This window comes from Acartia tonsa, chromosome 4, assembly GCF_053477335.1.
Source record: "Acartia tonsa isolate MP-2025a chromosome 4, ASM5347733v1, whole genome shotgun sequence".
Taxonomy (NCBI): Eukaryota; Metazoa; Arthropoda; class Copepoda; order Calanoida; family Acartiidae; genus Acartia; species Acartia tonsa.
Genome location: NC_137263.1, coordinates 50,981,780 through 51,007,940, shown reverse-complemented (window position 1 = coordinate 51,007,940; position 26,161 = coordinate 50,981,780). Strand labels below are relative to the sequence as shown.

The 26,161-nt window shown below is 32.8% G+C and overlaps 1 protein-coding gene and 2 long non-coding RNA genes across 4 annotated transcripts; 1 reads left to right on the top strand and 2 right to left on the bottom strand.

Annotated features, from left to right (window-relative positions):
* Positions 1–442: 442 nt before the first annotated feature.
* LOC145317655 (glutathione synthetase-like) lies at positions 443–11,458 on the bottom strand. Of its 2 annotated transcripts, none has more exons than XM_080158812.1 (11): positions 11,250–11,458; positions 10,899–11,041; positions 10,113–10,232; positions 6,717–6,847; positions 5,492–5,534; positions 4,547–4,850; positions 3,894–4,090; positions 3,154–3,285; positions 2,403–2,542; positions 1,226–1,285; positions 443–623 (listed from the first exon to the last, which is right to left on the bottom strand). In XM_080158812.1, exons 1-11 carry the CDS (start codon positions 11,347–11,349, stop codon positions 542–544), a joined length of 1,452 nt encoding a protein of 483 aa, XP_080014938.1. In that variant the 5' UTR covers positions 11,350–11,458; the 3' UTR covers positions 443–541. The 2 variants fall into 2 exon arrangements, with proteins under 2 accessions (XP_080014938.1, XP_080014937.1); XM_080158811.1 differs by lacking the exon at positions 6,717–6,847 and adding an exon at positions 8,548–8,717 and having other exon boundaries at positions 11,250–11,443.
* A 3,104-nt stretch (positions 11,459–14,562) lies between these two features.
* LOC145317645 (uncharacterized) lies at positions 14,563–25,113 on the top strand. Its single transcript, XR_013879060.1, has 4 exons — positions 14,563–14,727; positions 14,790–14,836; positions 24,092–24,189; positions 24,581–25,113. It is a non-coding gene; the product is annotated as an uncharacterized LOC145317645 (long non-coding RNA).
* On the bottom strand, positions 16,935–19,343 carry LOC145317646 (uncharacterized). The gene is made up of 2 exons (XR_013879061.1): positions 19,208–19,343; positions 16,935–17,939 (listed from the first exon to the last, which is right to left on the bottom strand). It is a non-coding gene; the product is annotated as an uncharacterized LOC145317646 (long non-coding RNA).
* Positions 25,114–26,161: the final 1,048 nt, after the last annotated feature.

The following is a 26,161-nucleotide window of genomic DNA, read 5'->3' as shown; positions in this document are numbered from 1 at the left end:
TTTTTGTGTAATCATTGGGGATATATATCAATTTATTGGCCATGCATTGTCTTATCCCTTAGATCCCTGGTTGCAGTGCTGTTTAAAATTTACTTTTATTTACCCCTTTTTTAAATGAAAGTTTCCTTTTCAAATATTCCTACCGTTGTTAATTCATTGGAAAAATGAAAAGTCTGGTGGTATTGGATTTTTTTATCCAATCGCATGATATTTATCCCATTTTATTCGACAGTTTGCGAAAGTGCAAAGATTCTCGAGGTTTGAACGGGCGCGCTGATAAAAATGTTAGTGAACACTGAACAGCAAAATAAACCCTGTATGTATACATGTTAAATTGAAAACAAGTTTTCCCCTGTCTTTATATCCACGTATATTCTCCATCCTTATTTGCTATTAATCAATTTTAATTACGACCGTAAACAAAACAAAGAAAAAATACTGACTAATTACATATTTTATTTTTGATAAATGATAAAAATAGTTAGACATATTTAAGTAATAAATGCAGAATCACAAACATTATTATTCCGAAGAAAAATGATCAGCAGCATCTATCGGTGTCAACAAGGTAAACAGAATCCAAAGCTCCGAGTCCTGCGGCCACTCCACCTTCATTCACATGACTGAAGGAAAAATTAGATGATTATTATAAAGGTCAAAAAATTTATGGACTATGAATGACGTGTGTGGAATACCGTTAATTGCCAAGCCTAAGAGTCACCAAACCCACTCCGGCGCGGTATTACCAAAGGGGGCTGACACTTTTTAAAAACCAAAACTAAAAGTCAAAGGAACTCTACAAAAAAGGAGTTACAACACTGAAATTTGGCATGGCAATTACTTTAAAGAGGTATAATGTGAAACTGTGAAGAAAAATTACCTTTAATAGATACTGTCATGCCAAATTTCAGTGCTCTGTAATTATTTTAGTCGAGTCTTTTACCTAAAGTGTCACACCCGCTCCCCCCCCCCTTTCTACGAATAAGCTTGGGCGGAGGAGAGGGGAATCGACCCCAGCCCCCCTACTTTCAATTGTAGTTTTAAAAAGAAAAAGTTTTTTTCATATATTTTTTTTACCAAAATAGTTATAAACCTTCCCAGGACCTATGAGAAGCTATTCTATAAAGGAGAACCATATCGGTTCAATGGTTAGCGAGATCCGCCGGTACACAGGCAGAGATCCTTCTACTTTATTATAAGGATTGGTTGAATAATATTTATTTACCTTAACTTAGTTCTGAGCATGTGTCCAACTTGTTTGTTTTCCAAGATCTCGTCTTTAGTTCTAAAAATACAAAAATATTTGTGATAAAATATTTTTATAAAGAGATAAACCTATCATGAGGTCAGGTATTATTATCATTCCTTAAAAGGAACACTTCTATACTGAACAGAATCTAGTTTTGGGAAAAACCAGCAAGTCATACATTAAACCCGCGACTGTGGCTCAACACATAGCGCATCTGCTCGTCGTCGGGAAGGTGATAGGTTCGTATCTCGGGCCGACACCGCGTCATAACTAAAAACGGTAAAAATGGTTCCTAATGCTGCTATGTCAGATGCGCGACATAAATAGTTGGTATTATCATCTTAGAATTTTTTTTCTTCAATATTGAAAATTTGAGTACCCCCCCCCCCCCCCCCCCCCCGACAGCGAACTAAGAACTCTGGCCGCAGCGCTCGGCTCCCTAGCCTGTCTAGCCGCAGCGCTCGGCCCCCTTGCCTGCCTAGCCGCAGCGCTCGGCCCCCTTGCCTGCCTAGCCGCAGCGCTCGGCTCCCTAGCCTAAAACCTAACCTAACCTAAAATAGTTGTTCGTCGGTAGTCGGGGGGGGGGGGGGGGGGGGGGGGGGGTACAAAATTGAAAAAAAAATTTCTAAGAGGATAACGCCAAATAGTTAGAGTAAGGGGAATGCCTTGGCCTAAAACAGGCGCAACTCGATACCATGCACAGTTGGGACTTCTCAGACAAAGGTCGTGCATCACAGATGTTGGATGTTACTTAACCTAATATCATTGGGTGTTTGGATATAGAAGGGCGCGTAAAGTCATCCTTAGTTCTTCTGGATTGCTGGACCAGGACCTGGACAGTACATCAAGTCGAAAAGGTCCTTGACTGCAATCCCGCCCGTACGAGGCAATTAAAAGGCAAGTCATACAGTGGCGCCGCCTAGCGCTTTTAGAAATATCTTTTACATATTTTTGGCGATTTATCTTTGGAGGGTGGTGACCCTCCCCAAAAATAGCTACAAAACCTTCCCTGGACCTATGAGAAGCTATATTATTAAGGTGAACTAAATCGATTCATTGGTTAGTGAGATTCTTTGGTACAGACAGAAAGACACAGAAAAAGAGCCCTTTTCTTGAAGGATAAAAAACTTTGAATAAAGAAAAAGAAATTTACCCGATAACATAACCAAAAATTCCAAGTTCGCTTATACAATCAGCCAGCATCGGTTCCATGCCAGGGCGCACCATGTAGTTCTTTATGATCGGAGGGGATATTCTGTCCATCAGAATATAGGCACATCTTTCATCAGAATTCTTAAACAAATATCAGCTTTCCTTACTATGTCTGTGTTGAAATTTGTAATGTAATGCTTGTTGGCTCTAAATATCTTAAATGCTGTAATATTACACAGGGATCTTAAGGGATAAGACGACAAATTTATGTACATCTCCAATAATGATAATTAAAAATACCCCTCCTGTAGATTACAATTAGTTGTTGAAGGATTTTACAGCTTTTCAAAAATTAATTTTAATCAAAATGTAAAGCCAAACTAAATGATACAAAATTAAACACAAGCGGTTACGCCAACCCCCCCTCCCCCCCCCCCCCCCAAGCATCTAGGTGCTCTGTATTCGACAGGGCTAGGAGTGGCTAGAAAACAGCTTTAAACCATCCCAAGACCTAAATCAGAAAATTAAATAGACTAAAACAATCACGGGATTTATTTGAATCTTAACCAAAAATAAAGAAAAACGAAGCTCTTTATAGTGCCTATAAAAAATGACGTCATACAATGCAATGACCAATAAAATGTCAATAAACATAATAAATTACCAATGGCAGGCCAGTATACATTTTAATTGACCATTGGTGGGCCAGTATGACGTCGTTTTTTATATGCACTATAGTCTGCTTCACTAACCTTAATGTTTTCCAGGAAAGGTTTGATATCTTCTCCATAAACATTGTTACCACCTCCTTCTCTTTGTGGCTTCAGAACATATTTCTCAGGGTTGTTCATGGCGTTCTCAAGATTCTTATCTCCTGTAGTATCCTAAATAAAGTATTATTACACAAGGATCCAAAGGGATACAACAATGACCGATATGTTAATGTACAACCCCTTTGATGACAACAAAATTACCAATTCTTAGATTACAATGGACACTCAACTTAATGAACCAACCACTAAAAATTCAACAGAAGTCTCTAAAGTTGTTAAACCACCGAAAAAGAAAACATTGTTATAAAACTTGGGTGACTAGTGTAATAAAAAACACAATGTCCCCTCCCTCCCTTATTATTACACCACTAATGTTGTCAATGTAATAATAAGAGTTATCCTTTTATAAGCTTTTAAGTACAAAATTTATTCTTAGCAAGGCTCAAAATGCCTGTTTCATTTTTATTGTAAAAGTATTCCTTATACAAAAGTATACAAAATATGACTCTCCATAAAATGACCCCCACTTAATAAAATTTTCTTTTCTTCTTAAAACTTACATTGAAAACGGGCAGGGGTCTACATGCATCCCTCCTCCCACCTCAAGTGCTCTGCTCATAGAGGCATCTAAGGGCGAGGTTGGTATACTGTATATAGCCGTATGATACTCTTTATATGATTGACCAAGACTCTTCTAATAAATACTAAATATTTCTTACGTTATCAAGTGAGTATAGACCAGTAAAGATATCTCTAACAGAATCTGTATGAGCTTTGTCACCAAGAAACTTCTCCAGAATCCCCTCCTTCGCCAGCTCCTGTTGGACCTTCTTGGTGCCGGCCAGGTGATAGTGGATACTCGGAGATTTAATAGCCAGGGATATTTCCATCATATACCTGGCATCCCATTCAAGCTCTGTAACAAGATTTATCATTTATTGTGTTGAGAAAAATTTTTCCAGTATGGCTTCGGAACCGATCAATATCCGCTGGATTTGAACCTGTTCTTAGCCATACTGTAAAATCATAGTTTTGTTGGCCCGGACCTTCGGCCCCTCAGGTCTAACAAACAGGTTTTAATTCAAAATTTTAATATCCGCGAAAAGCTGTCTACAATACAATTCGATAAATAACCAAACTGCATGCATATGACCAATAAAATTATGCTGGACTTGTGATACAAAGGCATATTCATATAGAGTAGGATAAATCCGGCTTAAGACAATCAACAAATATTGGCCTTCATTTAGCCATTAATTAGACTTGTATAATCATGCAATACTAGGAACTTATCAATCACCCATTGTAAGGCTTATAGTTTTATTGTATGACATTATTTTAACTTATCCCCCCAAAAAATAAAAATCTAAACCTGTTGGATATTGATCAGGATGATAACCACACCTCATGTAAATGACCGCCACCTCCTGCCCATCAATGATCAGTCTCTTATCCGCGGTCAACTTTCCACGGTTGCCAATTTCTGTCAGGGTGCGGCGAATAACAAATACCTCCGGGCACTGGCGACGAATCTCAAACTCGTGAAACTTTTGGTCGCACACATTGTATGTGACATCCTCGACAAGAAAAAGAATGACGGATTTGGGCTGGTTGTAAAGTCTCCAGGCAGATATGAGGGCTCCAGCCAACCCAGCAAGAGCATTATTTTCAGGGATCTTAAACAAAAATATTTTAAGCTTATTCAAGGATTTAAAGGGATAAGACAATGGCCGATAAATTTATGGACATCTCTAATGATGATACACAGTAATACCCCTTCTGTCCCCAAAGTTGTCAAGCCAACGAATAAGAAAACGTTATTATAAAACTTTGGGAACGAGTGTAATAAACAGCCCATTGTCCCCTCTCTTTTGACAAGACTCCAAATATTTGACATTAATGGATAAGTGGGTAGATTTCATACCTTGAGTTGAATAAAGTGCTTTTTTTATCGAGATAAGATTAATATATATTATACTAGCGGCTACGCCCCTAGAAGCCTCTAGGGGCACTTAAGGTAGGAGGGGGGGAGGGGAAGTCGACCTCATCCCATTTTTAATTTTAGTTTCAAAAGAGTAAAAAAATATTTTTTTGGGGGGAGGAGGGTGAAGACACCCAACCAAAAAATAGTTTAAAACCTTCCCAGAACCTATAAGAAGCTTCACTGTAAAGGAGAACAATATCTGTTCAGCGGTTAGCGAGATCCTTCGTGACAGACAAAAAACGTTTACTACTTTATATAATAGGATTATTTACCGTTCTGAATTCTTTTATACATACTTAAAAATACTTTATGGATGAAAAAATAAGCACTTACATTCTTAAGATGTTGTGGATAACCCGCTTCTTGAACAACATATCTTAACAAAGAATAATAATAAGATTTCAGTAAATAATGAATTAATCAATAATTATAATGACATTTTACTATTAATTTGCTCAACGTGTTCATTATTTTGTCTTCTTTAATGGCATGAATCACGGTTTAAAATAATTGTAGTGTTATTCTTACTTAACAATAGCTTAATAATTTATTGAATACTAATACGCCCCCTAGAAGCCTCTAGGGTATGCAAAAGTTTTTTTTTCGAGTTTTGGCAATTTATATTTTGAGGGTGGTGGTGCCCTCCCCTTCAAATAGCCATTAACCTCCGAGAAGCTACACTGTAATGGAGAACCATATCGGTTCAGCGTTTAGCGAGATCCTTTGGTACATACTGACAGACAAAATCCAGTTACTTTATTATGAGGATAATCTATAACTTGATGAACAAAAGTTTCAGATTTTAACTAAAATTAAAAATCATTAGGAACATAAAAATAATGACAATAACGATATTACTTCACAAAAACAAGACAGACAGGCGAATCTTATTATGAACAGGATGCCTTAATATGGATGATGCATGATATGATGTTGACAAAACCAGTCCAAACAACAGATATAGTAAAAGCTATGTCATGTATACTATTTTTATAAAAATAAATCAAAATTTCATTTCATTTAAATTTAGTTAACATATTAAAAGCTTTAATTCTTTTAATATACATTTTTTTTATATTTGACATAGATCCCATAAGAGTGACAAAAAAATTTGTTAATATTTTTAAACCCCTATTATGTACAAAATAGATAGATTTTTAAGAATCTCTGGATCAAACACTTTTCCTTGTCTATATATTTACTAAGGTTAAGCGGCTGAAACATATCAATGGCTTCGAAACCGATAAATATCCGCCGGACTAGAACCGGTTGTCAGCAATACTGAAAAATCATGTAAGCATCGTATTAAAACCATGAATATCAAAATAAAATCATAAGATTAATACCAGTTAGCCATTGGCCGCTAACAAAACTGTTATAAATCTTATGTTTTTTTCAATTTGATATCCGCGGAAAGCTGACTATATTACGATACGATAAATTGCTATTCTTTAGAAAAAGACCTTTTAAAAATGCATGTGCTGCAATTAAGTTAAAACTTGAGGAATTTTAATGATCCGGAGCATAAAAATGTTTGCAGCTTTGGTCAGGTACATACTTGTGCTGGCTGACAAGGCTGGAGGTGAGGCACCCGAAACTGGAGGCAATGGTGTTGAACTCAACCTGCTTCACCTTCTCACTCAGTAAGCAATAAAAATAATCTGAACGAAAGAGCCCGGCAGAGATCGCCTAAAAAGTAAGTACACAAAATCTATTTAGGTTTATGTTAGAACTAGAAAAGCAGTATAAAAATGGTGAGTTTTTTTTGTAAAATTACTGAAAACAATCTTTATCTTGTATTGAAATACTTGATTTTTCATGCAAAGAATATTAAAATTGAGCCACCAGCACATCAGACCATAGCTGCAAACATTCATTATATTTGTAGTATTTTCAATATCTTTTTTAAGGACGGATAATATAAAAAGTCTACACAATACTTAGATTAATAATCAATGAATATGGTAGGTATTCAATTTCTATTATTCGTCCTTTTAGATTAATTGAAAATTAAAATGATGTAAAACATTTTAATGAATATGAAAATAATTTATGTCAGCTGTTACTTTAGAAAAAATTAGTTTGAACTAGTTTTATTTTATTTTCATAGGACTAGTTTAATATAATCTAAATTACTGTTAAATGAAAGAATCTGATTAAAAGGGACAAGAAAAAGTAATTTTTGGAAACATACAGCTTTTTTTTACATATAGAAGAATTTCTGTAGATACTTAAAAAATGTTTTGTGAATTTTATAATCTATAGTCGCATCTAAGTTTACAATTTTTTTTCACCAAACTGAAGTAGAACTAAATTTTAATGTTCATTTGACTATATTTACAAAAGCCTAGGTAGTATATTCACTTTAAAAAGTTGTTGATTCTACTGCAAAAAGGTGCCTTAGTATCACTTGCTCTCATTTTCTATAAATAATTATGAAATGGACATCAAAAGTCAAATTAAAATTTGTTGAAAGATAAAATATTTAACGTTAGTAAGTTGATAATAAACTTTGTTAGTACTACTCCACATGACCAACACTAGGACTACTAATGAACAAGAGCTGAACAGTTTGGCAACTTATTGAAGAGAATACAAATTATTTTTAGGATAAAATACATTTGAGAAGGAAAGAAAAAAAAATTATGTTAGTTTTGAAAAAAGCTAGGAATAGTATGGAGATTAAAAAAGCAAAGCATCAAATACATACATATGAAAACCCTAGAAATCCAAAAATTGTAATAGGAAACCCTATTGAAATTGATGTCGAAAACACAAACCTCTAAAAAAATTTATTTATCATACTGTTTGTCAAAACTTTTAAAAAGTTAATCCTTTGACTTTGTACAGAGATTGATGTTTAGTACAAATTTAATTATATATTGTCTATGATGTTTATAAATTAAAATTTTCCAGTATGACCATAACTCTCTTTCTCGATTAATCAAATGTTTTGCTATTTTTAAAAGAACATTTAGTTCGATCAATTCACACTTAATCACTTAATATAGTTTGCAGTTTATAATTAACGCGAACAAAGTTTTTATTTAATATTTAAGAGCCAAACTCTTCAGCCCTCGTCAATGAATAGTCCCTGTTATATGACATAGGGAATAGTAGCTTTCACAATTTTCTGTAAAATAGTGAGCAAGCTTCCAGTCAAATGCGCTAATTAAGTCTAACTGTTCTTAATGTTTACAAAACGCAAATTTAAAAACAGTTTGACCTAATAAGTGCATTTCACTGAAATCTTACTCACAACTTTATGGAATTTAGCAAAAGCTACTATTCACTTTTTGAAACAACTTTGTAAATTCGAATCTCAAACAACTTTTACATTATACTTACGTGTCGATACGGATGAAAATGCACAACATGCACTGTCTTACCTATGAAGTAAACCAGAAGCTGGGCCCAGCCACCCAAATCCGGAAGCAATGGTATTGAGCTCCACTTGCTTCCAGCAGCAATACGATTTACCAGCCTTTTTACATCCATAGTCAGTGCAACAATGATTGTCAAGCATCAGATCTGATCTAAGCATACCCAAGCTCAGGGCCTAGAAATTGTTAATTCATTCCATTTTCTCCATGTCCAAATTAGTAAGATAGGATTTCATTTGAATTTTGAAGACAAGGACCACCATAGTCACATTCTTTATGTTGATTTTTGTTTGTGTGGGTTAATTTATATAAAATATTAATTGGATCTAGTGCATTTCACGGTAAAATGTTCCTGGTAACGATTATCAATAAAAAATTAATGAATTTTTAAGGCTGCTAGCAAGCATATCATGCCCGCACACTGTGTTAAAAGGCATAAGATGGTCTACAAACAATCTGGAATAGCCAAGATCCAATGATGCACAGGGAAAGCTTAACTTAAGAAAAAATGGATAAAATAAGTCTTTTTGGCTCATTTATGTGCACTGCGAGATAACTGTGCATTTTTTATCAATGACTATTCCAGAATATTTGTAGGCCTTCTATAGTCGGTTAAAATTCTGTGCGAGAAAAATCTTTACGTTCCTCTGTTTGGCCGTTAGCAGCCTTTAATGTTCACATATTATTGGTGATGATCTTTACCAGGAACATTTTAGCGTGAATTGCACTTGTCCCTAGTATTTAATTATGAGATAAAGTAATTATATTGTTACGTCATGTTCTCTAAATTAATCAAAATAAATTACTTTTTCTTTCTACAAATAATTTTTTTATTAAATACATTAATTTTTCATCTGATGTGCTGTAGCTCTGAAGACTGAAAAAGCATGAAATTTTAAAATAATAAAACAATTTGTGTATAAAAAAAAGCATGTGCGATAGTTTATAAAGATTGTTCAGAAATCTTGCAAAAAATAAGAAGTGAATAAAAAGACCCTTAAAACTATAAGATTCATTAGACTTAAAAGGAATTACAATATTTGAGGATAAAGGGCTCGGGAAATGAATGATAAATTAATCTTTCCCATAGGTTTAATTGAGTTGATAACTAATAATTTATTAGCTAAAATAGTTTGGACACAAAAGCTCTGTGAATGCCCCAAGAGTTCTCTCAAGAGGCTAATACATAACGACTTAGGTTTTTGCATAAACCCTATTTCCCTTTCAAAATAAAAATCTACATACGCCAAAATTTGGCCCAACTTGAATTGGAAGAAGTATAATTTATCCTTTATTGGCCTTTGCTTGTAGTAACTCAGTGATCTAAAGGGATAAGACAATGGCCGATAAATTGATGTACATCCCCAATACATAAAATTAACCCTCCCTAGATTACAAATAGTGGTGGAAACGTTTGGACACTTAACTTAATGAACCAATCAAAACTCAATAAAGTCCCCAAATTTATTAAGCCAACGGATAAGAAAACGTTACATAAAACTTGGGGGACAAGTGTAATAAACAGCCCAATGTTCCTCCTTCCCTGGTACTGGAATGATCTTTAATTTTACCTGTGTTGGTCCACCTTCCTTCTTCACCCTCTCATATATGTCAAACAACCGCTTTGTAAAGTGATCAACTTTAATGGTGTTCCGCAAAGAGGTTGTCAGAAATTCATCATCGTGCGCCACCTGTTTTAAATAAGAATAATTGTTTGCAAGGGTTTATTTAACTTGGGTATTAACATTGTACAGCTGAGTGGATATCATGACGGGATAAATTGTAGTCAATTTAGGTTGCTAACATGAAACTCATTTCTTTGTCAGTTAGTTAGCCCAGTAGGAGAAGAGGGTTAGGGTAAAGGGGGTGTCGTTATTTAAGCCCGTTGCGAGTTTCATTTTATTAGAGAACATGAAAATTTGGTGTAACATCCAAGTAATACCAAATCCATTAGTTTGACTCTTTATACATATTAAGTGTATGTATGTCTGTTCTTTAGATCTTTAAAACCAACGTTTCAATTTATTTATAAGGACGCATTGTATTATTTACGCTACTGCGGGAGAGTAAGTATTAAGTAACGCACCATCCCCCCCCCGGCCCCCCCTCCCCGAGATGGCAAGGTTAAACCACCTAGCAATCGAATTATTTAAATTAAAAGCCAATTAAGGCTAAGATATTCATAATAAATACAAGAAAAGTACCCAGAAGAAAATAATATAAACAAAGATACACGTGGAAATACACATTATTATAAAATTTATAATCGTGTATTGTGTAAATGTACTCACAAGTGAGTTACAGACCAACTAACCGAAATACAAAGGCACGTTGAGAAGCTTTTCTACAAACAATACCTTATGCATTAGTTCATTCAATACTTGCTGAAGCTTGACAGATTTGTCGAACTCGTTTCGTGGGAATGATGTTGGAAAGAGGACGAATGGCGCGAAATGCAGAGCATCCCGGTCAAACTGGTCCTTGCGTCGCATACATATACCTGGAAAATATTGATTTATATTACTAGGGTAATATAAGTTATATTAGGGGAGGGTACCACCACCCTCTCAAGAAAATTGTAAGAAAAATATAACTAACTCTTCTATCTATCGGCGGAATTTTTTTTGTGGTAAATATAGATTGAAAAAAAAACTATGGCCTATAGGAAAAACCTCTTATTTAACTCCTGATTATTATAAACTAATTACCGTGCATTAAGGCATAATCTTTGGCCTTTTCAACCAAATCTGTTAGTTTCTCCTTCTCCATATCCAGAGGTATACATGGCTCCAGTTTTGTAGAAGTCATTTCTATATCAAATACAATAATGTGCTCACTTTAAATATATCTGAATTCAAATAAACAATGTGATTATAGTAAGGCAATGTTTATACTAAAAAGTAGAAGTAGGCGTATAGACGGGAGTATAGTTAATGTGCCTTGTTGCAGGGATTACAAGGAATAAGATAATGGTCGACAAAGTTATTTATCCTACTACTTCAACATTTTTGTACATTAAATTTATTGGTTGAAAAGTTTACACACTGTTAAGTTTGTACAATCTAATGACCATTTCATAATAAACCTCCAAACTGTCAACAAATAACAGAACAGGTTTATAAAGATTTTGGGGGTCAGTATAATTTAAAGTCCAATGGCAATATCCCCGCCCTCCCTGGCGTTGTTGTGTATTACAAATGCTGTAGAGCAGCAGAAAGTGTTAGCTCAGATCATTCTCGTAAAACTGGAAAGTCTGCTTTCTATGTGCCGCTTTATAAGAAGAAAGCTGAGCTGTGTTTGATTACAGGGATCTAAAGGGATAATACAATGACCGATAAAAATGTGATACACAAAATTACCCTTTCTGTAGAATACAATTAATGGTTGAAACGTTTGGATCCTCAACTTCATGAACCATCCAATCAAAATTCATTAAAGTCCCAAAAGTTGATAAGCCAATGAGTAATAAAACATTATTATAAAACTTTGGGGACCAGTATAATAAACAGCCTAATGTCCCCTCCCTCCCTGATTTGATTAGGCTCTGCGGATTATATCATTATATTCAGAAATAAATGGATCCTTATATCAACAGGTATTTTTTTTTAAATAAGAAAAAGGTTTATTACAATTAAAACTTTAATTTGGGGAAAAGGGAGAATTTTAGCAGGCAGTATTGAAAAGTTTAAGAAAAAATGCCATAGGTAATTCCCAATTCTTCTTTTGCTGACGAAATATCAGATTTAAGGTCTATAGGGTACGAATTCTTTATTCCGTTGCATTTAAGTATAATACTGCGGATAAACAAGGACGATGACTTTCAATAGAAACAACACTTTTAAAACACTTCAAGCCTTATCATGAAAACACGAGATATAGATTTGTGAGTATGTATTTAAGATGAGTTATCATGGATGTTTCGGGCCCGATACTGAATTTTACAGGACAGTTTTGGGCTGCCTTTATCAACAATTTGGGCAGTATAGACACTTTTTAGGCTGATTTTTTAAAGCAAGAGGTGGTATTTTTAATGTTTCCTGATTTCCCTATTTTATCAAGATTAATGTTTATTGTATGGTACTGCTTTACAGTAATTTTTTCCGATAAATATTTATAAGATATATGCCCTAAATAATCTGAAATTTTAGTACTCAAAAATTAGTTTATGATGTTCCTAAATTATTGATTTGTATAATTATTAAGTAATTGGTAGGATAGTACATTACTTATCTTCCTTACAATTAATTGTCTTTTCCTTATCAATTCGAAACATTTATTTGTTAACGCACATATGCATGTAAGTTAAATCGTATAAATAGATATTATCAATATCCTTACAATAAATTAACAGGATGTTTGTCTGCCTGTCTGTTTTTACCACTGAACCGATATGGTTTTCCTTTACAGGGTAGCTTCTCATAGGTACTGGGAAGGTTTGTGACTATTTTGGAAGAGGGTACCACGACCCTGCCAAAATAAATCGTCCCTAGAAAAATTATACCCCCCAATTTCGAATTAATTGAATTTAACTCCCCCCTCCTCAAGTAGCCACTAATATTACAATATAAAATAAATGACAATTGATCTAAAGAAGTTTATTAAACAGCTAGCCGTTAGGGCAGAACATACTGACCTATCCTAAAAGCAGAAAAGCTTCACTTTAACAAAACAGAATGACTATTCACCAAAAAATAATACGATGCTTTTACTTTTTAACCTCTAAAATATACATTATGTTTCTATTTAAAAATAAACGTTTTGTTGAAAGATGTAAAAAAGAAAATCATAATTATTATATGCTATAAAAGGTACATTCAAAACACCCCCCATATTGAAAGTTAAAACAATCTATACTATATATTAAGTTCTTGTCTCAAAGCAAAACAACTGTGTGTATGTGTAGGCATAAATTTGTTTATTATTCTTATGATTATAAAAGTTTGTACCTATTATAAAAAATCTGTTAAAGTATTTTAAGGGTTAGTTTAACTATATTTTTATCTCGGAGTTAGTACAGAAAACATTTCATTTAAATTACAATGACGAAATTAAAACCAGAAATACAAAGACAACCCGACTTGATAGGTAGGCAGAACCATTATAATGTGTTGCTAAGCTGCATATTTTTTTTCTGCCGTGCCACGACCTCACCCATAGCTTATCCTTTCACGTAAACAGAAATCCTAGATCTTCTAGTACCATTAAAGGACTAATGAAAAGCTCCCCGCAAAAAAGAGCAAAATTCAATTCAAATTTTAAAATATAGAGGCGTATCACAGGACATAATTTTCCGGTAAACAATGTACAATACTAGAGGCTGCGTCCCTAGAGGGTCGCATTATCTTAGGAAGGTGGTGATTCACTCCCTCAAAATTGTTATAAACCTTCCCAGGACTAATGAGAAGCTATATTGTACAGGTGGAAAGATGACATCCGGTTACTTTTATTTAAGGATAAATGTTTTTAATCTTTTCAATACTACTTTCACAAAATAATGCATTAAATAATTGTACATCTGAGTTAACTGCGCACTAATTGGTTGAATGATGTACGACACTTAAGCTTCTCCAATCAGAGCGCAGATAGTTTTCAATCCACCAATCACAGATGTCAAAATCAATTAACTTAAATTGTATTTGCGCTTTTAAATAAAAAATTATACAAAAACGAATTTTATAAAAAAAAATCCTTAAAATTTTATGCAGATTTCAAATCTACCTCTAACTTTAAAATTCTTTCCAAATTATATATCTTACTGGTCAAGTGCGCAAATAAGATCATTTTCTCGTATTCATTCGAATCCGGAGGATAGGAACTGGTTCTCATCCATACGAAAAAACTATGTCTAGCATCGTATTATATCCAATTTTCTAAGAATATAAAATGCACGATCATAAGATTTAAACCAGTTTTTATAGCCCCGAGGTGCCGGAAAGCCGTTTATAATACGATGCTAGAAATAACTATTATTACCTAATACTTTAAATATTAAAAATATATATTTTTTTTCAAATTAAATTTCATACATCATATAGTGCATTAATCTTTGTAAGCAAAGGATTTAAAATTATTATTTAAAAACAAAAGTTCACATTACAAAATAAGTTAAATATTAATTCAACAATTGAGATTTCAGTTTGCAAATTTTGATCGAGTTAGATTGAACAATGAAATACTTAATTTTTGGTAAATTTTTAATTAACAATTTAATTTAATTAAAGTCCAAAACATAACTATTTTTTTTAAAGGGCTTTTTATTTTGTTTCTCTGTGTTTTTCTGAAAACGGATGCCAAGGTAAAGTAGATTTTTTTAAACAAAAGAAAGAGTAAAAATTAATTTTCGACAAGGATGACAACACACATAAGCAGTGAACAAATGCGCTAAAAAATTATTACAACGGACTGAAAATCCCATTTTATGTGGTATAGGCATAGAATAGATTTTTGTCAAGCAAATCTTCATAAGGAATTTCAGAAGACAAATACATCCCATATAAACGGAAAGAAAAAGTGATTTTTAGAGTTGATGCTTATTTGGTAGGATAGTCTTTAACCAAAGTCGATACAAGGGTGGGTCGATTTTGGACATTTTTTATCTGAGGCCAAAGCGGGAATAGCACTTGATTTTTATAGATATAATACACCATGATTTAAAATTTATCTCTTGAGTCTTAAAACCGCTGACGATCAGACAGACAATAAAGAAATTAAGGGTAATATTGCTGTTAAGTATAAAATATATTTTTTTTGTCATATAAACCTGTTACAATATATACAGCTTCCTTTTGATTGCTCAGAGGTTAGGATGTATGCGATTTTTAGGTCTTTTTTCTTGTAAAATATCCATGGTAAAAAGCAAGAATATTTGTTTTACTTAAACAAGGTATTTTATGGTATCAAAATACTTAAATATCATCTAGTAGTACATCCTAATATGAAATATTGTGTTCAAGTCAATTTTAGATTCCAGGCACGATCCTGCAGGTCCTGATCTTCCAAACTCCAGCAAACTTTAAATGGCTAATTTTTGACTTTGAAACGTCAAATTTTAAACTTAAGCTTTTCTAATATGTCTACATAAAATATTCGCCACCGTTTTCCCGTCGACAGCCGATTGCAGTAGTTCCACAGTACAGCTGCTACCGCCGAAATTTATATTTTGTGATTTCTAATTGAGAATATACAGCCTTAAAAAGCTCGTTTCCTCCGGCACTACCACGAATAGATTGACAAAGGGAGTTATAATAAGTTACTGGTTCAGTAAGATTCTGGCTATTAAAAAAAAAGCGAACAAATTAATATCACAACAAGGATGACAACACCCATAAGTAGCATAGCACAAAAAAACATGGACGCAAATACGGACAAGGAGATTTCATTTTTCAGCAGACGGACAGACAAAGCAAATTAAAACTAGAATCTCATTTGCACAGAGAATCATCACAAGAAAAAAATAGCTGTCTATCTTGAGTAGCAGCTGAAAAAATCACGTTTACCCCATAGCGTTACGGACTGACCGAAGAACGGACAGACAAAATTAGTTATAGAGTAACTTTGCTACTGTAATTCACAGGAGAATTACATGGTTATTAAATAAGAGCATTTTAGGTTAATTTTTCTCCAAGTACAGATCCAATATTCTTAAATATTAAAACTGAAGCCTAAACTGAATCATTTGAAGAATAAAAGTTTTTGATACTACTTCCATGAGTTATTATTAGCATCTAAGCAAATCTTGTTTCTAACAAAAGGTTATTTGAAACTATAGGATAGGATTAAAACTAAAATATAACTTTATTTACTATATGTATTGATATTTTTTTAACAATTCAATTACTACACTTTGTAGAGGTTTTGGCTTTTTTACAAGGATTCCTACTCCTAGGGATAGGGTCATTCTCTATAAATACTTTTCTAGCCAAAATTGACAACAATATGATATTTTACGACTTCAAAGCCTCAATATTAAGATCAACTTTTTCTCTATTTCTTTTTGTGCAAATGCTTAGCTATGACAACTGGAGTTAAACTAATTTGCCTTTAATTTTAAAATATTCCTTTTATTATTGGTACCTTACTTATTGATGACTACGGTCTAAAAATATTGTGTTATTTCTTTATTTATGTCAATCTCAGCATGGGATAATTCTATCATATAAAAGTTGTTTTTAAAAAGTTAAAATTAAACATGTTTCAAATGGACTTTCTGGTAACAATTATAGAGTTGCTACGCTTTCTAAATAGTACCTAATTGATATCATGACAACTTTCAAATTGATAGGAAATTCTAATATCTAACAGTAAGATTTATACTTTGCGGACATACGCGCATACCCTAATTATAGATAAGCTTTGCTTTTAATAATAATTGGCATTTATATACAATCAAGAAATTTAATATGATTTCAACCCTTTTATTTTAAAAAGTTAAATAACATAAATAAATTAAAACGAGTAGTTATTATATGTATTAGATTATGTTTTATCAAAGCAATCATCAAACCCAAACCAATTTACAAAAAATGGGAATAATAAAATTTTAGATAAAGTTAAACTTTTTTTTATTCTTTAGTGGCCCAGTTAAAAAATCATGCAAAATTTATCTTGCAGTACATATACATTGCAAAACTGAACAGTTGTTGTTCATCGTGTTCGCTACTGATTACCTTTGACTTCCAATACGAGTTCCAACTCTTTGAGTCTTTCAGTTCAGGAACAATTTGGTACTCGTTGCCATTAATGAATTTGTACATTTCCCCTTTAATGTGTCTTCCTTCTCTCTCAATTTGTGGTGGATAATTAGATTTGTAGTTACATAAGGATCTACTTTCTCTGATGGGAATTCTTCTTTCTCCTTCCACAATTTTGTAAGGAATCCATTCTTGAAATGCCTTGAAAATCATTGCCATATGATCAATAAGTCCATTTTCTTCTTCATTAACTAGGCATGGGCAGACTTTTTGAGTGTCAACACCTTTTGTCTTGATGTCCCTATATACCTTCGAAGCCATTTTCCACATCTCCAGCATGTGCATTTGATGCACAATTTCTTCCAGATTTGTGTCTCCTGCAGAACCAAATCTAAATCTTTGATCATTGTTGGACAAAATAAAATCAATGGCGGCTCCAGCGGGAAACTTAAATTCAGATGGACGTGATGGGGCATACTTAAGAACAGGGGTACCAGTTAGATCAAAATTTACTGTTGGCACTGTGTTGTCGATGGGAAACTGGTCATCAAAAAAGTAGCGGATATCCTCTACTGTGAGAGAATGTACTAAATGGCCAACATTTTAAGAAAATGCTGTCATGTTGATCCCTATATTTCTCGCTGGCTCACAACTGTCAACAGAAGCTGATAGCACAGCAGAAGGTATAAGCAATAGAAATAGCCACATCTAAAATAAAGATAATAATATGCACAAAAATGTCAAAAGAAACAATGTTAATCAGTGGATTTTAATCTTAAATAATCATTTTATTTTATCATTTTACTCACCGCAGAAAGATATAATAAGATGCGCTAAAAAAATTCTATGTTTTCTTTCATCTCATACCTATAAACTTGCTAATCTTATAAAAAATTAAACCATGGCAAATAACATTTTGATTGATTTATAAAGCTGAAAGGGGACTATGCACGAACAAGAGCAAGTGATTCTAAATATTTTTTGTGAATATACTAGGGTTATATTTGATATAGTTATACCAACAAGAAAAAGATTTGTTTCACAATGGTTTTCTATTAATAAAACTTTGAAATCTTAATAATTTTTTTTGTGAAATCTTATCAAATATTTTGTTGGGTTTAAAGGTTCAAATAAAATAACAAGCCAAAACATAATCAAATGCTGTAAATTACTAAAGAATACTAATAAAACTATTTACAATATTACAAGTTACCAACCCTTTTTCTAAATTAACGTTTTTCATTGAAAAAGTTTACTTTTGTGTTACGACAGTTTGAACTCAACATTTGATGATATATAGCCAAAAAATGCCTAACATTTTTAAAAAAATTTCCATGTAACACCATGGTGAAACTTTTAAAAAAATTGATATAACGATATTAAACATAAAACTAGAATATTCACACAAAAAAAAATTAGAATAACTGCTGGAAGGTGCTTAGCATCACTTGATCTCGTTCGTGCATAGTCCTCTTTAAAAAAAAACTAAAGTAATTTTTGGGGAGATTCAATATCTCCTTTTTCTTGAATCAAATGCATAACAACATATAGAAACATTTTTTCTTTCAATCAAATTAAAAAATATACTGTATTGATAACTACAATCTGACGATTTTGCGCATTGATTACGAGATGGTTGTATTACCCCCCCTCCCCCCTTTTAAAAAGGTTAAGTCTGCCTTTCTGTTAATTTTCTACTTTGCATTTTATACATATGCAATCTTTTATATTTTAAGCCTCCCTTTTTAAAAAATTCTGGAAAAGAATTGAGAGAATGAGACATTAACATAAATAGTAATAAGCTCTTAACAGAACATTACAGGGTCTCAAGAACTAAAGAAAAAAAAGAACACAAACATGTATACTTAGCTTCGCTACATAAATTATGTAAAATTATAGAATAAAACTACAAAATACCTAAAACTACACACTTATTCTATGAAAGACCTAAAAATGTAAATAGAAAAAATACTTACGATATATTGCTCTTTATATATTGACAAGATGAAATCTTAAGTCGACTGTTAACTAGATGAAAATTTCAAACATATTTATACAGGTTTGCGTAAAAAGGTTCACACATACTTTCTTTCCCTTTGTAATGTTTCTCCTCTTTTAAAAAGAAAAAAGTGGGTTATATTTGTCCATTGTTTTTCCTCAAGCTTCACGTTGGAGTACATGTTTTCTAAAATTTATTTTTTTCCTGATTTTATTTCTGTTGGTGATTATAGTCCATATTTCATATTGGATCAGAAAAGATTATTTTGTATGTTTACAAAATAATCTATTTTCCCGTATTAATTCGAAACCGTGGATTAGAACCGGTTCTTAGCCATACTGAAAAATTATGTATAGCATCGCATTACAGACAACTATACAAATATTCAATTAAAAATCATTAAATTATAAACATTTTGTCAGCGCTAACAAAACTGGGTTTGAACTTATAATTTTTATTTGATATGTGTGGAAAGCTGTCCATAATACGATGCGATGATAAATAACTATACCTTTATGTTATTCATAAATGTACATATAATCTTGATAAAATTTTACCGTTTTTAATGAGTAATTCACTTTGTCTGTCCGCCCTTTCCACTGATTTCTGTGTCTTAGTCCGATTTTAATTTTTTTTCCTTAGTTTAGATTTCATTGCTGCTTTCCAAAATGCATGTAATAAGCAACTTACCTGATCTGCCAGTCCGTAGGTCAGGAAACAAAAGAAATATAATATATTCCATTAATATGTTCTTCTTGCTCTCTTTTTTAATTGCTAATCAACATTTGCTTGATAATTTACTATTTGTTTTTATATCCATGATTTTTTTCTGTGCATTCCTACTTATGGATAATGTCACCCTGGTTTCTTCAATCTTCATTCATTTTTAAAAGAAACAAAATACGTTGTTCTTTAGAACTATCTCAAGTCATATTCATAGAAAAATTTAATTTACATAATTAAGCAATAGATACATTATCCAAGTAGTAAGCTAAGGGAAGGTTTATATCTATTTTGAGGGAGAGTCTCTCCACCCTCCCAAGAGAAATTGCTCCGCCAATCTAAAAACTAAAACTAAAATTAAAATTACAGGCTTGACTTCCCCTCCCCCTATTCCCTCAAGCCACTAGGGCGTTAGCCGCTAGTAAGAAAATATAAGGCTAATCTGTAAGCTTCGCTACTCATTAATGTTTATCGTTGTTATATTATTTTACTGGTTCTATAATTTAAATGAAGAAAAACGAACCATGTGTGTGAAAAGCGAGGACATTCACCCCTAAATGCGTATGACATTCTCCTCCCCATACCACAGGCTTCAACTTTATCGCAAACCTTTATCTAAAAAAATTCATTGGCCCATAGAGAGCTGATTTTGAGTTTATTTTGTCGGAGCAATATCCTAGTAATTTGGTCTTTTCCATTAATGTTTTATAAAAATCAACTAATTGGTTGTAAGGCATATTTCATTAACACCATGAAATAGTAAATCATAAATATAGTTGAACTGAAAAAGAGATAATAGTTATTTTTTCTTTTATTATAAAGATTTTTCCGCGGATATTAAAATGAAAAATTTTAAGATCAAAACTAGGTTTTGTTAGCCTCGCGTCAAAATAAGTGATAATTGAGCTCAAAGTAATTTTATCATTATGTTTGAAGAACAAGAGTTTTTTTTACAGTTAAACTTAACCATATGGGGAAATGAAAAAAAAGGAAGCCAAAATCTAATCAGTTACAAGTTCAGCTAAAAGAGAAATTTAGGTCAGAAGAAATAGATTGTCGAAGATGGTTAGAAAGTTTTGAAAGTAAAATCAAATAAAAAAAAATATGGTTGGACATAACAAAGTGTGCAAAAAGAACAAGATCTATGTAATACAAAGCATGGAGGACAGACTGACGGTGCAAGAAAGTTGTATGATAGATGCTCATTGGTAGAGAATCCTCACCAAAAATTTTAGCACACGAGAATATCACATTTCCCTTAAGCGTAATGGGCGGACGGACAGACATGTTGGATTTGGGAGTAGTTTTGCTTCTATGAAGGTGTTATAAAAATAACCAAATTCAATTAGGAAAAATGCCTGAAACCGCCCTGGGACATAAGTCATGCACCCCAAGAATGAATAAAATCGGTCCAGTGATTCTTAAAGAGACCCTTTTGGTCAAACACAAAGCCTAACTATTATACTATTAAAGGGATATTTTTTTCAATAGAGAATAAGATTTTATCTGACGGACATTTTAAACAATAAATTAGCTTGATACCAAAACGAGAAGGGTCGGTGTATTAGATAGTTGTAGGAAGAACAAGGATGACATCATCCATTAAAGCGAAGCTCTGAAACGGTAGGACAAACGAACATTAACAATTGTAGAGTGTCAGAACTGAAAAACACAATATAAATTAATTTATATAAAAGTTGAAGATTGTAAGTAAATTTGTTGAATGAAAAACTGCTTAAATACAGGAAATTGTTTCAGGACATGCTTACATTTTTAGTACTTGATTATAGAGATGCTTCGCTTATGATATTGTATTTTGTTATTATAGGAATTAGTATTCCAAAAATCAGAACAATCTGATAATTTTAGCACATAAAAATTAGTTGTTAAAAGGTTAAAATCAACATAATTAAAAGTGGAGGTACGGACATTCTAGTAACAATTATAGAGTTGCTACGCTTTGTAAATTGTACCTAATTACTACAGAAATCATCATAAAAAGTTGGGAATCGATAGGACAATTCTAACCTGTTTAAATTAACGAAAAGAGCAAACTGTCCTTGGCGTACGTACGGACGGACCGACCCCAATTATAGAAAAGCTTCGCTTTTAAAAATATGATAAGTGTGTCAAATACGCAATATTAATCTAAAATTTACAGAAGAAACATGTTTTTAAGTGTGTGTAGTGTATATACAGGGTGCGGCACATAAATCCAGACAAATTCAAATTTTTAAACAAATGAACATAAAATCGTCAATTTTAAAGATTTTATTGAATTTTAAAAACTGAGAGGCAGAATAGGTAAATGACTATTAGATTATTTTAAAAAATGGCCGCCAACCTCAATCACCGCCTCTACCCGCCTCCTCAACCACCGGCAGGTCCAGGTCAAAATGTACCTGTCCAAGCTGGCGTAGTTCTCCTTGATAGTGGCAATGAGGGAGGTCTTTGTGGTATGGGCACGTCTATTGGTGCATGCTTCAAAGTAGCCCCAGGCCCAAAAGTCCATTGAATTAAGATCGGGCTGCTGGGAGGCCACATTTCCTTAGGAACGTGAATAACCGCAGGATCCAAATTCGCCCAACTTTCAAGCTACCCTTAGACACGGAGGCTCTTATTTGGACCACAGGTAAGCTAGAACAACGTTCTTTACATTTTTAGAAATAGCATGAAGTTTCAGCTAGGGTTGTCAGCGCAACCTATAGTCTAAAATAAGTTTTAAAGTTCAATATGGGTCCATGAAGTCAAGAACCGAGAAATTTTCACGATTTTTGACGTTTTTGACATCTTAAAATCTGCCACGTTTCACTTTGCTGGAGTACTACGGCCAAGCCATTTCAGATAGAGAGCTCTAGTCTTTTCTAGTGTCTTACTTATGTATCTAAGAGTATCTTCAGCAAGTTTGACATGCCAATCTCACCTACAGATGGGCTGAGGTCAGATTTAGTGGGCCCTAGTCGAGAATCCAGATTAAACCACCGGCGCAGTTGGAAACTGCCTTGTTGTACATATGCGCGGCCAGCTCGTTGTACACGTCCATCTTCGTGCAAAGATTTTTTTTTGTGCTAAAAGGTCATTACCTAAGCTTTTTATAGTGGGGTCAAGCGTCCTGATTGGTCAAGTAGTTTTGACGCTATGGCCGTTTAAAAAATGTCCGGATTTATGTGCCGCACCCTGTATATAAGAAGGGAAAATCAAATGTTGTCGTACAAAAAAAATACAATATATTCTATAATAATCTAAATGTAACCTTTAACGCAAGTATTTAGTTTTTGGTAAGTTATAAAAGTACTAAACTAGTGGTTTCGCCTTTAGCCTCTGAAATTTATGACTTTGACCCATAAAAAGTAGTAAAAATGGGGAATAAACCCATTCAATATCTAGGGTAAAAAAAAAACTTGCTCAAGTTGGTAGAAAGTTACACGTATCAACGATTAGAAACGTGTTTTTTTTAGATATTTGTTTAGCCCAAATTATCAAACATTTTCTTTATTTATCTCACAAACATTTTAACCGATTTGGTTTAAATACAAGTATGACAACATCCATAAGTAGCGAAGCTCAAAATTATGAATGAATATCGGGAAAATTTTATTATAGAGCAGTGTCATACAATTAACATTAAACTTGATAAAATGGGAAATCAAGAAACCTTTTAAATCACGCAACATATAAAGTCACAAAAACAAAAAAATCTAGGAATCAATCTAGCACCGTAATTAATAAACAAATCTTGATAAAACTTGATGGAAATATGTATAATATGAGCATATTCAATCCCTGATAATTTCAGCCGTCAATCCTGATTAGGAATCGAGAAAATCATGAAAACCTAAAATTCTAAGAATCGATCTAGCACACCAATAAATAGACAAATATTAATAAAACTTGGTGAAAACATGTAAAATGTAATATCAATTAATCACTGAAAATTTTACCCCTATATCTTGAAAAGGAGTTGAGAAAATCACAAAAACTTTAAAATCTAGGAATCGATCTTGCACTCCAAATAACACACAGATAGACAAAACAATGGGCGTTATCCTCTTAGAATTTTTTTTCAATTTTGAAAATTTTTATACCATGGAAAGATATCTTTAATACGATGCGATAAATATCTATTACTTAATTCCAGAAACATAATTCTGAGGGTACATGGGGAAGTTGGGGCAAGTTTGGAGATTGTCAACGCTTATGTTCTGACGGTGATTCTGGACAAAGAACAAGAACAAGGTCAGTGCAATATGTAGCAATTTAACTTTACAACTTTAATTTAAGTTTTAAAAAGAAAAAAATTAAAATTTTTTTTTTTGTAGGGGGTGGGGAGTGATTTCTTTGGCGGGGGTGGTGGTACCCTTCCCCAAAATAGGTATAAACCTTCCCAGGACCTATGAGAAGCTATCCTGTAAAGGAGAACCTGATCGGTTCAGCGGTTAACGAGATCCTTCGGTACAATCACATAGACAAACAGTCATCCTGTTACTTTTTTCATAAGGATTTGATAGGTTGGTTCAAAAGTAGAAGTAAAGAAGAAATGCTTATTTTGTTTATCTTAATTGAGTAGTAATTTAACGGCTATTGTCATATCCCTTGATACTACTACAATAGCACGTCATTTGTCTAGGTCATGTAACTACAAGCCTGGGCCATGCCAGGGATCCAGCAAACAAACAGAACAATGTTCAAATCCACGACAGAGTAAATGGTGTATAAAAGAAGACGACTTTTAAGTTTTTCATAGTTTTTACTTCATGGGACTATTTATAACATGAATCTAAAAACTCCTTCAACAAAATGAAATATGTGGTTTATATGTAAAACTGTTTTTATTAATAACTGTTAATTTATCTATTAAAAAAAACAAACATTTTATTGACTTCATTTGCCTATAATCTGAAACAAAATAAATATAAGCATACAAAATAACAAGTATTCAATAAATAAAGGTATATTTCTTTTTTTTGTGTTTTATAAACTATCAGCTAAATTTCTTAATATCACATAACTAAATTATAACTGATCAAGAGATAAAATAAAATTAATTTTAGTTTATTTGATAAACATATACTAAATAACTGGTAACCAGTAAGATTAAACTGTGATTAGATCTGGGACAATATTAATTTAAAAATGAAAATAAAATTAGGTATAATTTATGTGTTTTGTAATTCATGATCCAAAAAAAATTGATAATAGTTATTTATCGCATCGTATTGTGACACTGAACAGCTTTAAGATTAAAACCAATTTTTTACATTCGTAGAAATCTGGATATAATATGACGCTATAAATAATTTTTCAGGTTCAAGTCTAGCGGATATTAATCGGTCTCGAAGCCATACTGGAAATATAATTCTTTTTGTAGTTAGTTAACTTACAAGCCTGTCTGCAAAAACATAAAGTAGATGTTGATTTAGAGACAATAAAGTTGTTTTGGTCAGTTTTTAGCCTCTCTCACATGAAAGTAAAAGGAACGAAAGAATTGTCAAAACTAAAAATTTAGGTGGACTTTGTTAATTTGTCCCTTACTATTACCTATATATTCTTAACAATACTTAATTTAAATTTCCCTAAAATTTTTTTTTTAACATTTTAATGCTGTAGGATAACTAGAAAGAACAGATGAAAGACATGAGAGTCTGAAAATTTACTTTTTCTTTTTGTTCTGAAATTCGTGTCCCATGTGTTCTTTGTATAATTCTAAAAGCTCCACCAGTTTTCTTTTCTGAATCCAATCCGCTTGAACTTTCTCATATTCATTCTTTAGCTGGTTACTCTCGTGTCTCTTCTTGTTCTTGTGATTCTTGGCATGCTCCCTTAGTGTTTGTCATGTCGTTCGCGTTTTTTGTTTTATCTTTAATTTGATTATTGTGTTTTCATATCTGCTGTATGTACATTCAAGAGTCTATAAGATACAATTTAAAAATTAAAACCCATTTAAATAATTTGAAAATTGTTAAAAGAGGCATTTCTATATTTTGGTCAGGTTTAGACTTCCAGCTGATTATTAAAATTGTGAATGGTTGATTTCCCTAGAGCCCAAAGGCGGCTGACTACTTCTATGATTTTTATTTCTTTTTCGTGGAAAATTATCTATGATACGCTAAGGGATTCAACGCTGAGGAGGGGGGGGGGGGTAAAAAAAAGGGTAAATCAGCCCTAACAAATTTCTTATCTTTTTATTTCTTTGGAGGGGAGGGGGTGA